The sequence below is a fragment of the Rhinatrema bivittatum genome, chromosome 4 (assembly GCF_901001135.1).
Source record: "Rhinatrema bivittatum chromosome 4, aRhiBiv1.1, whole genome shotgun sequence".
In the NCBI taxonomy this organism is placed as follows: Eukaryota; Metazoa; Chordata; class Amphibia; order Gymnophiona; family Rhinatrematidae; genus Rhinatrema; species Rhinatrema bivittatum.
The window spans coordinates 288,799,453-288,816,099 of record NC_042618.1 but is presented as its reverse complement, the minus strand read 5'-3'; the positions used below and the strand labels follow the sequence as shown (position 1 = coordinate 288,816,099).

At 44.0% G+C, this 16,647-nt stretch overlaps 1 protein-coding gene across 2 annotated transcripts in view; it reads left to right on the top strand.

Moving 5' to 3' along the window:
* The window catches only part of TM7SF3 (transmembrane 7 superfamily member 3), a 186,600-nt gene that overhangs the window by 31,281 nt on the left and 138,672 nt on the right, over positions 1-16,647 (top strand). For both annotated transcript variants that reach the window (XM_029600172.1, XM_029600171.1), the window contains exon 3: positions 15,657-15,807. In XM_029600172.1, the coding sequence (XP_029456032.1) occupies positions 15,657-15,807 (151 nt within the window). The remainder of the gene's footprint in view (positions 1-15,656; positions 15,808-16,647) is intronic.

The following is a 16,647-nucleotide window of genomic DNA, read 5'->3' as shown; positions in this document are numbered from 1 at the left end:
GTTAGTGGATAGGTGGAGTTTGTATATTCCAGGGAAGCTGCAACTGCTTCATCTTCTGGAGTCGGAGGGAACACTTCTACAGTAACTGTGTCCATGAGAAGTATATGCTGTATGTAGTGGTATAATCTTGGAGAAATAGTTTTAGGTATGTATACAGAAAAATGTGACATAACCAATGTACAGATCCTTAAAATTGGATAACACAAACATTTCCTGTATAGGGACCATAAGTAAAAGGTGATGCACAAAGCTTTGAGGGACTTTAACTTTTCTGGTTGCATTGTAGTAGGTTCGTCACTGGAAAAACTGAGCAAATGCCCCAAGTAGCATTAAAAGAAAAAAAAAGTATTGACAGGGGAGCAAAGCATTTTTGTCATGTTCTGCATTAGTGAAGCAATATTTGTAGTACTAGTAACCTTAAGGCTGATAAACATGTGAAGGTCTTGGGTATAACTGTGCTAGCAGAGGCTAACAAAGTGTTAAGACATAAGTAAAATTGCAGTGTATTATGGGGGCAGATTGGTTAGAAATACAAAATACATCTTGTCCTGGGTAAGCAATGGTCAGGAGGAAAGAAGAAACTAGGAAAAATATCCTTCCATTTTTTTCCCACTTAAGTTATCTTCAGTGGAATTACCTTGAACATAACATGAAACAAATCCCTGTATCAGACATGTCTGTGGAGGTGTGATAACAGAACATAAGAAATTGCCTTGCTGGGTCAGACCAAGGTCCATCAAGCCCAGCATCCTGTTTTCAACAGAGGCCAAAACCAGGCCACAAGAACCTGGCAATTACCCAAACACCATGCTACTAATGCAATTAATAGCGGTGGCTATTCCCTAAGTAAACTTGATTAATAGCCATTAATGGACTTCTCCTCCAAGAACTTATCCAAACCTTTTTTGAACCCAGCTGCACTAACCACATCCCCTGGCAACAAATTCCAGAGCTTTATTGTGCATTGAGTGAGAGAATTTTCTCTGCTTAGTCTTAAATGTGCTATTTGCTAACTTCATGGAATGCCCCCTAGTCCTATTCGAAAGTGTAAATAAGTCACATCTACTCGTTCAAGACCTCTTCATATCCCCCTCAGCTGTCTCTTCTCCAAGCTGAACAGCCCTAACCTCTTCAGCCTTTCCTCATAGGGGAGCTGTTCCATCCCCTTTATCATTTTGGCTGGCCTTCTCTGTACCTTCTCCATCCATTGCAGGAAAATTCTGTGTGAGGGAAATGGTGTAGAGAATACAAGAAGAGATATTGTCTGGAAGCGTATCAGTTAATTGGTGGACAATTTGGGCCTATGTTATCTGGACTTAACACCATACTCATTCCCAAAGGAAACCCTTCACAGAAAATAGGTCACAAACTAACCAATAATATAAAGATTAAGCGCATATTACTTCTGGGCACTAATCACACAAATGGGTAAAATCCTAATCTCCCTCAAGTAAAACAGCAGTGGGAGTGGCAACTTCAACTTTTGAAAGATCCCAAGTACACTGGTTCTTTTCAGGTCTTGTGAGTGAAATTCTTAAGAGATACCAGCTGTCCTTTGAGATAACGATGGGTTAGTAACAAATAGTCTTTTGGGGCAGCCGTTCGTGTGGCGGTAATCTGGTTCATGGCCACCTGTAAAGCAGAAACATTTTTTCATGTCCTGTGGGCAGGTTATATCAAGAAACAAAGCAAGACCAGAGCCTTGGAAAGAAGATTTGATTGGTTGTATATGGCCAGACTCTGGCCAAAGTTTCACCTTTTTAAGGCTGCATCAGGGGCTCTTAATTCAAGCTAAATAAAGGGTACATCTCTGGGCACTGTATATGAATAAGGGATGTATACACTTTGCTAGCCACTAACCTACACAACAAGTGATCAAACAAGTATATACGCCCCTTATTCATATATGGTGCCCAGAGATGTACCTTTTATTTAGCTTGAATTAAGAGCCCCTGATGCAGCCTTAAAGGCGAAACATTGGCCAGAGTCGCGCCATATAAAACAATCAAATCTTCTTCTTTCCAAGGCTCCAGTCTTGCTTTGTTTTTACCCATCCATGGCTTTTCTTCATCATTTTCCGCACTGCTTTGTGGGTCCAGGTTATATCAAGGTCATGAATTGTCATATTTCTTCCTGTGCACAATTCAAATGGGGTAAGCTGAAGTGCACATAAGGATCAATTTTCTCAGAATCATCAAAGTTGAGGGTAAAACCTGTAACCAACTTAAATTAGATGAAATCATAAATTGTCTGAGCTTGGTTTTTAATAGTCCCATTAGAACAAGCCTTCTACCCACACCAATAATTGTACTCTAAATCTTTTCAAATTTATGCACCTTGGAACGTACCTACTGTACAGTCAGCCAGATCATATCAAAATACTACATTATTTATTATAACTTCTTGTTAGTTAACCCCCCAGTTACTTAATCCAAGTTTATCCTCCTGTTCGATGTAATTGCACTCGGTCGTGCATGTTTAATTGTTACAATGTAAACCGAATTGATATGTAACATTTGCTACATGAATTTTGGTATATAAAAATGTTAAGTAAAATAAAATAAATATAACATTCAACAATACAGTTACTGCTTGGGCGATAAACACTAACACGGTGATGTATTACCTGGAGAGCTTTAGTAATTCCTGCAACTAGAGCATTATGAAAATGAGAACCATTATCAGTTACTATCTTGTCAGGTATACCAAAGCATGGAATCAAATGAGTAACAAGAGCTGACACCATGGCTGCAGCTGTTTCTTTAACACAAGGAAAAGCTTCTATCCACTGTGGGGAAAAACTGCAAACACAAACAAGCAAGTATAGTTTCCCTTGGCACTTATATATCATGTCAGTAAAATCGCAATGCCACTCGAGGAAAGGACCTGATGGTTTTGGTATACTTCCAGGAGATATACTAACTCCTCTGCAGAGTATAGTTGTAGCACAAAGATTACACTTAGCCACAACTTCCTGACAGCAGGCATGGAGCTGTGGCTCCCACCATGTAACTGTCACCTTATTGTGTAGTGTGCCAGCACTTTCATGATCTAAATAGTGCAGTGAATTTAAAATAAGATGAAGAGAAATCAAACTACAGCACCACTGTCCTCCTGGGTGTACCTGCATTTTCCTCTTTACAACCTACTTGCTCCCACTGCTGAATTTCACTAGTAGCATTTTCTTGACATATTTGAGGAGTTATATCAATAACTTTGTCATTTGTGGCTTGTGTCTGTACTACATAAACACCCTTATCTGATGTAGATAATTGGGCAGCGCTTTCAGTACTCTCCTGAGCTAACATGTCAGCTATAGTGTTGCTCATGGACTGCCACGATATACTTTTCTGATGTACCTTTATCCAACAAATAGCTGTCATAAGTCCTCTTGCCTTTTGTGCAATGCCTCTGAGGTACTGCTACAAATTATGGTGTGATAATGCTCTCCATCTACAGATACAAAGCCCCTCTTGTTCCACTTCCTAAGGTGGTGATGTATACATGAGAACTGACAATTTAACCATATACACTGTTGCAGATATCTACTGCAAACATGATATACAACAGCTAGTTCAGCATACTGTGCAGATGTTCCTGCTGGGCAAAAAGTTTTTTCCTCTAGCACATCTTCATCTGAAAATAAGACAGCTGCAAAGGCAATTATATCATTCTTACAAGATCCATCAGTAAACTGTCAGGGAATCTTGTATTTCTGAATTTTCAATTTGGATCTCATTTGGTTAAGGAAGGCAGAGCTCAGGAGTCTCAATGTGTGGATGAGACAATGGTGCAAGGAAGAGGGATTCAGTTTTTGTAAGGAACTGGGGAACCTTTTGGGGAAGGGAGTTGTGTGTTTTGTTTGTTTTTGGTCTGACCCAGTTTGGCATGTTATGACTGTTACCGCAGACATGAAGTATTGAATCTATGGCTTGACCTAAAGCTTCCTAGAGCATGGAAATATGCACATCTTTATTTTGTAAGACTGCAATAGTTACTCCTGATGCAGCAACAGTGCTGTATATTTCCCTATGTCCTCTGACATCCAGCCAGGCACTCAGGTCATGGCGTGCACTCATTACGTTTAGAGAATGGGGAGCGCCCAATCCGCCCCTGGCTGCTGAAGCCGCTCTCGCCACCGGCTGTCCCCGGGAGGAGGGGAGAGAGGACTGGGGGTGCTGTCGGAGCGGGGGCTGGTGGGGAGTTAGGGGGTCAGTCAGCCCTTCTCCTGTATCCACTGACAGGTACCAGTGCACCCAGGATACTGTGTAGGCACTGTATAGTGCCTATACAGTAAAATATATTACGCTTCCTGGACACGCGTTGGACGCGGCTTGCATTTGCATGCCATTTAAATACAGTATCGAGCAGTATGTGTATTTCAAACTGCGTGCGGCAAAACACGGGTGCGGCCCGCACTAACTCGCACCTTACTGTATCGGCCCGTTTTGTAATGTCTCAAGATTATCAGTTTGTTTTACTAGATTTGTCTAAATCCTCATGGGGTTGTAATGGCATAAAGCCTTTAGCACAGATAATCTTAGTCTCCCTTCTGTCTTTGAGTGAACATGCCCTCTGAGGATTGTTTGTAAGGGGAGGGGGAGTATCTGCTGAACTACTAGATAAACTGCAGTACAAATTTCTAGTCTGTCCATAGATCAAACAAATGTAAGTGCTCCTTTTTTTTTTTTTTTTAGGCTTTATTACCTTTTCTTTTTCCTGTTGCTTGTAGTAAACCTTTTAATGTTCCCACATTGAGGGAACCACCCTCTGGTCAGTATAGGGTGGGATCCCCTGACACCCACTTCACCTATTTTCTTATGGAAATTAGTTATCTTTTATGAAAGAGAACTCATCAATAACCTTAATGCAGTAACAACTCCTATTTATTAGTACCTCAGATTCCTACAAATTATGATACCAAAACCCAGCATTAGGGCAGAAAAATGTCCGGCATAAAGACCACCCAAGATAATAGTATCTCAAAAAAATATGCCACCCTTTATAAGTAGGTGGACTTAGGCACAGCAGTAAACAGTAAAGCAGCAAAGAAAAATAAAAGCAATAGAAAAGCAAATGTCAAAGAGATCATACTCGCGTGTGTTTTGAAGGTACCTGGAACTTCATGTATATATCCAGAGTTTTCACAAATTATATTTCTACTCTAGTTTTGCACAATTTTATTCAACTTTATTATTCCTGCTACCAGGAAACAAAAGGATGGCTCTACACCCTCAACCCATCTCCTCCTCCTTCTCCTGGGTGGTTTCAGCATCAGAAAAGTTAATTCGTCATCTTAAACAATCCAGGCAGTCTTTAGTGAAAGAAAACCACACTTTATTCCCAGGAAGAGTAAAGGAGCAGCTCAGAAAGAAACAAGACAGTTTCTTGGGGATGGAGATCTGCCTGCTATGCTGCCCAAATGTAGCAAAAACAGATGTTTGTTTTTTTTTTTTCTGCTGACCACTACATTTCTTGAGTTCACACCTACCACAGTGCTTAATCTATGCATGTTGCCTGGCATGTATACAGAGGACACTGACTGCATCTAGAATCTTCTAAAAAATTAATATTAAGATTCCTCACTACCTAAGGTCATGACTGATTTCCACATTAATCAGTCCATTTTACCCTCCACCTTTCCCATGCCTCATTCCCATCCAGAGGGCCTTGGCTTTCTATTTAGAACACACAATACCAATAGATTGGGAGTAGCAGTGAGTAAACACTCTATTCAACTGGCTGGCGGATTGCATTGCCTTCAGCTGGCAGGCCAAATCAAGGCTCACTCTATGCATGCCATGACTACGTCAGTGGCTCATCTGAGAGCAGTTTCCGTTGCCGAAACATGCCACACCGCAATGTGGAGGTCCCTTCACATGTTCGCAGCCCACTACTGCTTGGACAAAGATGGTAGACAGGACAGTACCTTGGGCCAGTCCGTCCCGTGCGGTCCCTTCCAGACTTATTTATTTATTTTATTTAACATTTTTATATACCGGCATTCGTAGGACACATCATGTCGGTTCACAATTAACTGAGAAAGGAAATTACATAGAACAGGGGGGTTTAAACTGGGAGAAATTGGATAATTATATATAATAATACTTAAATACATCTTTCCTTACCTAGGCCCCTGTTTGGAACCAGGCTGACCTCTTCTGGCCAAGAGTACCTCTGTTGGCTGCACCTGGCTGACTGGGACAGCCTGGAGCTTGGTATTCACCCATGTGAGGACTAACATCCTTTTTTGTCCTAGGAGAAAGCACAGTTGCTTACCTGTAACAAGTGTTCTCCTAGGACAGCAGGATATTAGTCCTGAGGAATCCTGCCCACCACCCTGCAGAGTTGGGTTCTCCTGTTTCGTTTTATTTTTGCTTGTATTTTTTTCTCTGTTACGAGACTGAAGGGGGACTTCGTGTGGATGCATGAATAGTGGCATGCTCAATGTGCCAGTCAAAGTTTCTAGAAACTTTTATAAAAGTTTTCCGTGCTGGGCTTCATCGGATGATGTCACCCATATTTATTTAAAACCTTTTATATACCTCATATACATACACAAAGTAGATCTAAGTTTTCAAATGAGAAAGTAACATACATACGGCTCGATACAGTAAGGCCGCGGTAAAAACAGTGCGGCAGTGTCAGGCGCACCCTTCCTCCCCGCACGCACAGTTCTCCTGACCTAACGCCTGATTCTCTCTTCTAATCGCATGCAAATGCATGCCGCGGCTGTGAAGCGTTAGGGAAGGGTTATGCCCGCGCAACCCATTTTACTGTATAGGCGCTGTAACAGCGCCTATACAGTAACCTGGGTGCGCTGGTACCTGTCATTTCAAATGACATTTGAAATGACAGGCACCAGGAAGTGTAAAAAAGTGTAAAAAACAAAAAACCTGTTATATAAAAAAAAATGTTAAATACCTGTCGGAGGGCCGTGGGTCCAGGCGGCCAGTGGGCGGCGGGCAGCCATCAGCGGCATCCGGTAGTCCCTTCTCCCGATTTCGCACGGGCATTCATCCAGGCAGAGGGAGCCGACGGCGAACGACCTCCGGCTCCCCCTGCCTGGATGAGCGCCAAAATCGCACGGGGGGGGCGGCAGCAGGATCCGGGAGCAGCGGGGTCCGGGGGGCAGCGGCAGCAGGATCCAGGGGTGGCAGTGGCAGCGAGATCCGGGGGGCAAGTAGCGGCAGCGTGTTCGATCGGGCAGGTAGGTGGCAAAAAAAAGATGGCCGCCTGCATGGGGGAAAGCTGCAATTGGCCGCTGAAGACGTGACGCCAAACGTCGTGACGTCACGTCTTCAGCGGCCAATTGCACGCTTTTCCCGTGCAGGCGGCCATCTTTTTTTTTGCCACCTACCTGCCTGCCCGATCGAACACGCTGCCGCTACTCGCTCCCCGGATCTCGCTGCCGCCCCTGGATCCTGCTGCCGCCCCCCCCCCCCCCCCCGCGGCAGCAGGATCCGGGAGCGGCCATGAAGTTAGCGGCAGCGGGGGGGGGGGGGGCGGCAGCAGGGAGAAGGGACTACCGGATGCCACTGATGGCTGCCGGCCGCCTGGACCCACGGCCCTCCGACAGGTATTTAAAATTGTTTTATTTTTTTATATAACACACAGGTTTTTTGTTTTTTACACTTTTTACACTTACCGTAGCAGGCCCGAGCCTTGCTACTTTTTCGTTTGTTTTTTTTTTTTGCTTCGGGAGGAGGGGACCGGACGGGGCTGCAGGAGACCGGACGGGACCAGGGCGGGTAAGCAATGTTTTTACACTACACTAACTCCTACTAGGGGAGGCAGTAAACTAGCAGGTTAAGGCCGCGGCAGAACAGCGGGTTATGGAGGAGATAATATCAGCGCCCGTTACAGTATCGCAGGGGAATAGCTAATTCCTTCATTATACAGCTTTTTCGTTCATTTACATGCTGGGTGCGGAAAGGGTTTAGGAAAGGGTTTAGGAAGCGCTAAGGACGCGTGAAACTGGAGACTGTATCGCTGGATGGCCTTACTCGTCTGTATTGTGCGCTCCCAGCACGTTACAGACGGGGAATCTTTAACTCAACGTTACTGTATCGACCTGATAATCATAAAGGACTATAAAAAAAAAGAACAAAACATTGAATAAAACATTAAGTTCAATCTCTGGTTAAAGCATGAAGGTGGTACCTTGAGTTGTTTGACCGGGGTTATGGATTAGGAAAGGCTTGTGAGAATGTTTCTAATTGCTTTTTTTTGAAGTCAAGTTGTGTGGGGAGTTGACGAATGTGATTGGATAAGAAATTCCATATTCCAGCAACTGAAAAGGCATGGTTGCGTGTTAAGTTTAGTCTGGCTGCTTTTAGTGTAGGAATTTGTAAAAGGTTTTTGTCTGCAGAGTGTAAATGACTAGGTGATTAATAAATGCATAAAGTGGCACATAACCATAGAGATGAGGTATGTAACAAATTGTAGATTATCATTAGGATTCTGTATTGGATTTGTTGGCAAATGGGTAGCCAGTGGAGTTTAGCGAGGGTGGGGGGTAATGTGGCTTCTAAGAGGAGTAGGGGTGAGAAGTCTGGTGCAGTTCTGGATCAATTGCAGCAGTTGCAATGCATAGTCAGGAAGGCCTATGTATAAAGAATTGCAATAGTCTAGGTTCATTAGGATGAGAGAGAAGAACATATCTGAAGTCAGTAGGAAATAATGGTTTGAGATTCTTGAGTAGGTGAATTTTATAGAAGTATTAGGAGTGGACATGGATAACTTGGAGTCAATGTAGACACCTAGGTTGTGGGCATGACTGTGTGTATGGGTATGTGGCAATTATTGAAGATGAGTTCAGTAGGGGTGCACATTAAGAGTTAGGAATGGTAGTCAGGTATATGATTTCAGTTTTATCTGAGTTAGACTATTGTGCATTAACCAGGTATTTGTAGGTAAATTGTGGCTAGAGAAGGTGTGATTCCAGGATGAATAGAATGTCATCTGTGTAGATTTTGTAATTTATGTTTAGACTTGATAGAAGTTGACACAGTGGAAGTAGATAAATATTAAATAGAATAGCAGAGTGTGGATCCTTGTGGTACTCTGGAATAAGTGTAGTATAATTTAGAATGGTACTGTTTGAAATTGTTTTGTTGGACAGTGGCATAAAAAGGATTTGAACCAATCGAGGACCTTACTGGTGATACCAATGTTTTCAAGATTATTGCAAAGGATTTCATGGTTTAAGGTATCGAAAGTGGCGGAGATGTCAAGAAGTCTGAGAATGTAGTCTTGGAGTCAAAGGATGACAAGTGTTTCGGTGCTTTGACCTCTTCTAAAGCCGTGTTGGTTTGGGTATAAGATGTTATCCTCTGTAATCGTTCAGTTGGTGTAAAGCGATAGGCTTCAAGTGAGACTAACATCCTGCTGTCTTAGAACACCTGTTAGCCGGACTTCCAGCAATGATGTCACCAGCAAGGAAGACCGGAACTTGAGCTCTGGGACCCTCTCCCTAATAGCCCCTTCTAATCGTGGCGCTTTGTAATTTTTTATGTCCGGACAGGCTCCTAAAAGGTCGGGGCCTCCGGGGACAGGCTTTTTGGTGCTCCTGGAGGAGCAAGCAGTAGTGGCAAAGGCGGGGAAGTGAGCGTGTGGCAAAACGGACATAAAATGGTGGACAGCCCGCCAACCTCCCCTCATCCCTGCTACCTTTAAATCGGTGACCCGGTGGCGTTTAAAAAAAAAAAAAAAAAAAAAAAGTCTCCTTTTAGTGCCGTGCAGCTGCAGGAGGTCTCTGAGTGGAAGGTGCTCCGGATTGTGATCGGTGCTGGGAGGTGTGTCCCTCGTGGTCAAGATGGTGGCCGCCTCCGGGAGCTCTTCCCCTTAGTGCTGAACGGGCTGACGTTCTTGGGCCTTGCAGGGGAGTGTGAGTGTCCTATTTCTGCAAACCCATTTTGCCTGTTCTACTCTTATTTTTGATTTTTGTTTTTCTCTCTTCTTAACCCGGACTTGAACTTTGTTGCTGGCTCCTGCTGGGTTTGAACCGTGCACAGACTCCCTGAGATTACTGGCACTGGTGGGGCTGGATTGCCAGCTGAGTCATTGTGTTTGCAGGCCCTGCGTATTCATCTAACGCACCTATCTTAGTACCTGGTGCTTGGCAGACCTTGTACTTGGAGCTCTGGTCCCTTGTTGGCCCAGGGGCCCCAGTCATTCTCGCGGTGGGTGGGCAATGCGCCAGAGAAGTGCTCACAAACAGTCTGCCGTCCACGCTCTGCCGTTATCTCCAAGATGGCAGAGGCTCCCACCGGGGCCAAAGTATTGGACTCTCTTTCAGCAGATGCTTTACAACAGATTTCTCAGAGCGTCACCGCAGCTTTGGATCTCTGTCTCACCAAAATACAAGCCTCCATGGAGGACATTAAATCAGCCTTGGAAGGCCAAACCAAAAAGTTGGATGAGGCAGAACAGGTCCTGTCTGACCATGGTGATGGACTAGTGGAGTCAGAGTGGCATGTGATAGCTCTCCAGACCACCCAGCGAGAGTTGATGGCCAAGATTGAGGATTTGGAGGATCGGAGCCGGCGGAGTAATATCAGGCTCATCAGCTTGTCCGAGGCAGTTAAAGGGGAACTCTATTTTGATAGAAAAATGGCTGCCGGCGCATCTGGGCCTGGAATTTGCTGCAGACCCTCCCGATATGTGAGCGGGTTCATCGTGTTGGACTGATGCGTGACGGTGCTGCCAGGCCCCAATCGGTGTTAACAAGAATACTGAACTGGGCTCATAAAACCAAAATAATGCAGGCCTTTAAACAGCAAGCCGGCCTGGAATATCAAGGCCATAAGATTCTTCTCTTCAACAATTTCTTGGCTAACATGACAGCACTGTGGAAAAACATGTCTCCGGCATGTACTGAGCTCCTTAAGCGGAGTGTTAGGTTTGGCCTACTCTACCCAGCCAAGTTGTGTCTTTCATGATAACAGTTCTTTCTTTACTTCCAAAGAGGAGGCAGTGGGATTCATTGCTACCCTGCCACATATCACTGGAGAGTAAGGGATCCTACATGCTGCCTTTGTTCCTTCAGTTATAGCTATAGAGTTGCTTTTTGCTGATGACTGAACTGTTACAACTTGTGGCTTATTTCCTGTTGGGTTGCAGATTTTACCTCATACCTATGGGTTTATGAGCAGCTGTGGGGAGGCCTATGACCTCTTCTGTCTGTTACTGCTTTCTACAGCTTAGGGATCTTCAAGGTCCAAGGTGCAGTGGGTCCACATTTTATTGTCTTTTGGGGTTGGAGGGAAGCCTTTCTCTGCCCTCACACTAGTCAGTGGGAGGGAATTGGTTTCAAGCCTCTTGGAGCGAATGAAAGTGGGGTGGATGGGGGGTATGCAGGGTGACTCGGTGACTTGGAACTGTGGGGGTCCTGGGAGGGGGAAGGGAGAGGGAGTGGCCTATTGCAATTAGAGAAGGGGGAATATGGGAACTTTTGGCACATGGTCTTGCGGCTTAGGCTGGGAAGCTGCGAGACTACGTCTGGTGTGCGTTTAGCGTCATTGGTTGGAATGGCAAAGGTTAAAGTGACTATGCTGAATGTCGATGGTATTCCTTCCCCATCAAACGGAAATAATTAACCCACTTTAATCGCATGCATTCACAGGTGGTTTTTTGCAGGAAACCCATTTTTGATGCTGAACACCAAAAGCTTAGAGTGGGTGGGACAATGCATTTACTCTTCTTATATGGCCCATAAGAGGGGTGTGGCTCTTCTTTTCCACAAACAATTGCCATTCCAAATCACTAAAACTTGTCATGACAAGGAGGGCTGATATGTGCTTGCAGCTGGGGTTCTTTACCAGCAGAAGGTGGTATTTTGTGACGTTTACACCCCTAACATTTTTTCCCAGGCTTTTTTCTCATTTGGTGGGGCTATTGGCCGAGTTTTCTGACCATGATCTAGTGGTTGGAGGAGATTTTAATGTGGTGGCCAATAAGCAACTTGACTGTAAGCCACCTAAGCCTGCCAGTACTATTGACCAGTATTTGGGGATTAACTTTTTATGCACTGAATGTGACATGTAAGACATACCACACATGGATGTGTGGCATGTCTTACATCCTGTCGATCTTGATTTTTACTTTTTTTTTTTTCTAACCCCCCATCAGACATATTCCCACCTGGACTATCTCCTGGTTTCAGACAGGTGGTTTTCTGGTGTGGAAGAGGCAAACATAAGGGTCATATCCTTAGCCAATCATGCTCCTGTCACCGTTCTTTTGAATTGTGGGAGGGGCCAGAGACCCCCCTTCTCCTGGCACACACAGCCAGATCTCTCTTAATCAGTAATTTTATGCTCATTTACAGCATTGTTGGAAGGAATACATAAAACTTAATGACACCCCGGACATGATAGCAGCTATGTTATGGGAGGCCAGGAAGGTAGTTATGCGTGGGGAAATTAGTTTGTCACAAAAGACTAATTGCTAGCGTAATGCCGAAATATTGAGGCTCTCAAAGGTTCTCAAAGATGCGCAACAGAAACATGTGGTTGATATGACCCCAGAAGCTAAGGGCCAGGTTGATCAGGCGCGGGAAGCTCTGAATTGTCTTCACCAATGGGCATCTAAATCTCTTAGGTATTACCAATACCAGCTGTATAAGTATGGTAATCGCGCCAGCAAACTGCTAGCACATTTAGTGAGGCCTCGGGATCATGGGAGGGCAGTTGTGGTTATCTGAGATCAGCAGGGTCGCCATCGAACAGCCCAAAGCGATATTTCTGCTAGGTTTCTTGAATTTTATCAACAACTTTACACGGAAAAGCCTCAGGATCCAATGGCTACTGAGGCCCTGTTCCAAACACTTCCATGGCCGCAGTTGGCTCCAGACCAATTAAGGACCCTCAATGTTACTATTAACAACAGGAAGTGCACACGGTCATACGTAAGTTAAAATTGGGCAAGGCAGTAGGCCAGGATGGCCTGGGCTCTGAGTTTTATAAAATTCTAAAATTTGTGTTGCTGACTCCCCTCCATAAGTTGTTTTTTTTTTTTTTGTTTTGTTTTTTTTGTTTTTTTGTTTTTTACAATGAAATGTTAAACCTTAAGTCATTGTCTGCTGCCTTAAACCACTCTGTCATAGTAGTTCTGCCAAAGCCTGGCAAGGACCTGTTGGAAGTGGGCTCTTACAGGCCCATATCTTTACTAAACATTGATATTAAATTGTTGGCAGCTATCTTGGTGGAGCGGTTGAGTGGCCGCCTTCCCACTATTCATGGAGATCAGATGGTGTTTGTTCGGGGCCATCAGGGGGTGCGCAATGTGCGGCGCCTGATTGCGTCTTGGTTACAATCCAGGGGAGGAGGCAGTGATCCTTAGTCTAGACGCTGAAAAGGCATTTGACTCCCTTTCGTGGGAGTATTTGTTTTGGGCGATGCTCCAGTATGGGATCTCGGAGGCATTTCTGCAGTGGCTTGAAATATTATAGTAACCCTAGTGCCAGTATTTTGGTGAATGGAGTACCGGCTTCTCCTTTTACTCTGCATTGTGGGGTTCGACAGGGTTGTCCTCTTTCTCCATTGCTCTTTATAATGGCTCTTGAACCCCTAGCTGTCCATCTACGTGGGGATCTTAGGGTGTGTGGTATTAGTGTTGGCAATGTTTGCTGATGACATTCTGCTTTTTGTGGGCAGACCCCGCACCAGCATACCTGTAATTATTGATCTGTTTGGCCATTTTCAGAGGGTGGTGGGCCTAAAAATTAATTTTGCAAAGTCAGAAGCCTTAGCTTTGGAACCTCGGCTGCAACACACATGGAATGGCCCTTTTCATCTTAAGTGGGCTGCTGACAAGCTCAAATATCTTGGAATATGGATTCCTAGAGATTTGAGGACCTTATATGATCTTAATGTCCATGCTGTTTTGGATAAAATACAGGCATAACTGGCTGCTTGGGGCCCCCTGCTGTTGTCACTGTTTGGTCGATGTGCATTAATCAAAATGGTGATTGCCCCTAAAGTACTCTAAGTCTTATATATGATCCCTGTATGCTGCTATTCAAAAATTTTTATGTAGAAGGAAGAGCGCGCGCCTTACCTATGCAACGTTAACATATCCCAGGGAGCAGGGGGGGCTATGGTCTGCCAGATTTTCAGCTTTATAATGCTGCTTGCCAGCTCCGTTTTGTGGGGGAGTGGATTACTGACACTTATCAATTCTATGAACCTGGTCTCTCAACTCGAATGGCTGCCCCCTGGTCGCCATTGAGCCTTATTCAAACAAGTGAGAGCATGCGCCGGGTGCTAACTTTTCAGATTACTGCTTCAACCCTGTGCTGATCAATAAATGATTGTGTATATAGTGAAAGAGTGCAACTCCCCAATTGTATTTGAATTGTTTCTGGTTTAAGAGAGTCGAATGTAATCACACCCCAATCAGTATATCCTTAACACGCCATCCCCCGATGAATTTGATCTTATCAATGCAATTTGTTCCCAGATATCACTATCCCATTGGTTATCCTCTTTCTACTAGGTCTCTAATGCAAATAATGCCTACCGCTTCATTAATTGCTATACATTCTAACTCCCCCCCCCCCCCCCCCCCCCCCCCCCCATTTTTTTTAACTTCTGGCATTCCATATAGACGTTGCAAGGTATGTTTTTTTTACCTATGTATATATAACCTTCCTGACAGTCGACAGGGATAATTTGTAACCTCAACTCAGTATGCTCTTTACTTGAAGGCATCTGGGCTACTTTGGCCTTTATTATAACCTCCCTCCAACATTTTTCCCTAGGCCACTTCCAATAAAGGTGAATGAGTCCTTCTCTATTTTTCTGTTGCAAGAGAGCAATTACCTTCTGTCCAGAGTGGACTAAAGACTAGAATGTCGGTGTGGTGGGGTGGTTTTTATTTTTATTTTTTTTTACTAAGTCTGAAATAGCTGTGTTTGAAAACCTGGTTTGAACAGCAAACTATATATCCTTTACTTATGCCCAAGCAGGTTTGTTCTTGAGTATGTTGGGGGTCTTGACTGCATCAGTGGCCCACCTTTAGTCAACTGCTCTTGAAGAGCAAAGTTGTGATACTGCATTCACTCCATACATTTTTCATCCTGTTACTGCATAAAACGTTATGCTTGATGTGATAGCAGCTTTGGATAGTCCATTTTTGAGAGTTAAAATACAGTTCTAGTTCCTGTGGGGCCAGTTCTTGTTTTTTGGGGGTTTGTGTCTGTGTTGAAGTTAACATAGCATGGTGTGCCCTGTTGTCAGGATGGTGGTAGTTTTGTCTTTTTTCAAAAATTACTCTTGGCCAGCAAGCCTGATATGTGTAATTGATGAACTACTCATCTTCAGAAAAAATTAAATTTGCATACCTGTAACATGTTCTCTGAAGGCAGCAGCTCACCAATCAAACCCTCCCTCCCCTTTCTGAAGCTGAACTCATCAGTTTAATTACAGAACTAAGGCATCTACTTGATTATGGGTGCCCGGGAGCTGCTGCTCATAATCAGAAGTTAGGAGTTTATTAGAAATTGGCACTATTAGGATGTCAGGTGTGTGACAAATTGCTATCTTCAAAGAAAACATGTTACGGGTGAGAAACCTCTTTTAAAAGACAAACTTCTTCTCATTTGGATATCATATAGAATAATATTTATAGTAATTTCTTTCAATGATTTTTAGATTCCTAGTCAGAACAATTCAGGAACTGGAGTAGACGCAGGTTTACTGTCAATCCTTCGTCCTGAGCAGACTGTCTGCACTTGGTACCTTCAGTCTACAGATGGTAGTCCACTCTTAGCCACAGCTGTTACTCTGCCATATGGAGAAAGAGGTAAAATCTTGATAGAATTGTACCTTCTATTTTTAAAAGCATGCCAAGCCCTTTTTTAGGTCTGAGAGAAATGTATGTAACCCTATATTTGGCAGCTAATGACTGATGGAGCCATAAGTATTTACTATATCTCTGGGCCTGGAACCACTCCTGGCTATCAGGTACACTTTCTCCTTTAATGGGAAGAAAGATTTATCTTTCAGGGCCTGTGATAAGGGTGCCTTTATGTAACCTTTTCCCTGGAAGAGGGGTACTTGTGCTCACTGGGAGTGCTGTAAGTGCCAAAGAAATACTTGAGCCACTGAGTGTCCAAAATTAAAGCCTTTACTGATGAGTTATCAGGTGAAATATGGCACAATAAACTTAGTCCTCAGAACCACAGAATTTCTCTTTAGTCCTTTTCCTCTATCTGTGTATAGATACGTTACCAGGTCAGTGGAAATATCCATCCTCCAAGTGGGCAGGGTATCCTTGGATTGACAGGATAACCCTACCAAAACTGTTGCATGGAGTTCAAATCCTCTCTCCCCAGAGAATGAAGACTCCATATGGATATTCTCAATGGTTTCAAAGTGGTTCTTAACCAGTTTGTTCTTCTTTCTCATGTTGAATCCCTGATGGGAGGGATCCACTCTGTAACAAGCAGTTACAGATGTTCCTTAGTAGGGTAGGAACAGGGGCAGCCAAAACTTCCTCCCAGATCTTTCAACAAAAATGTCCTTTGCCCAAAAACCAATTTAACATCAGAAGGCACTGAAGCAGGTTACCACTATCCCTCTGCTTTCTGGAAAGGTGAAGGTCTTCACTATCAGCCGCCCCCCCCCCCCCCAGGAAGGTTCC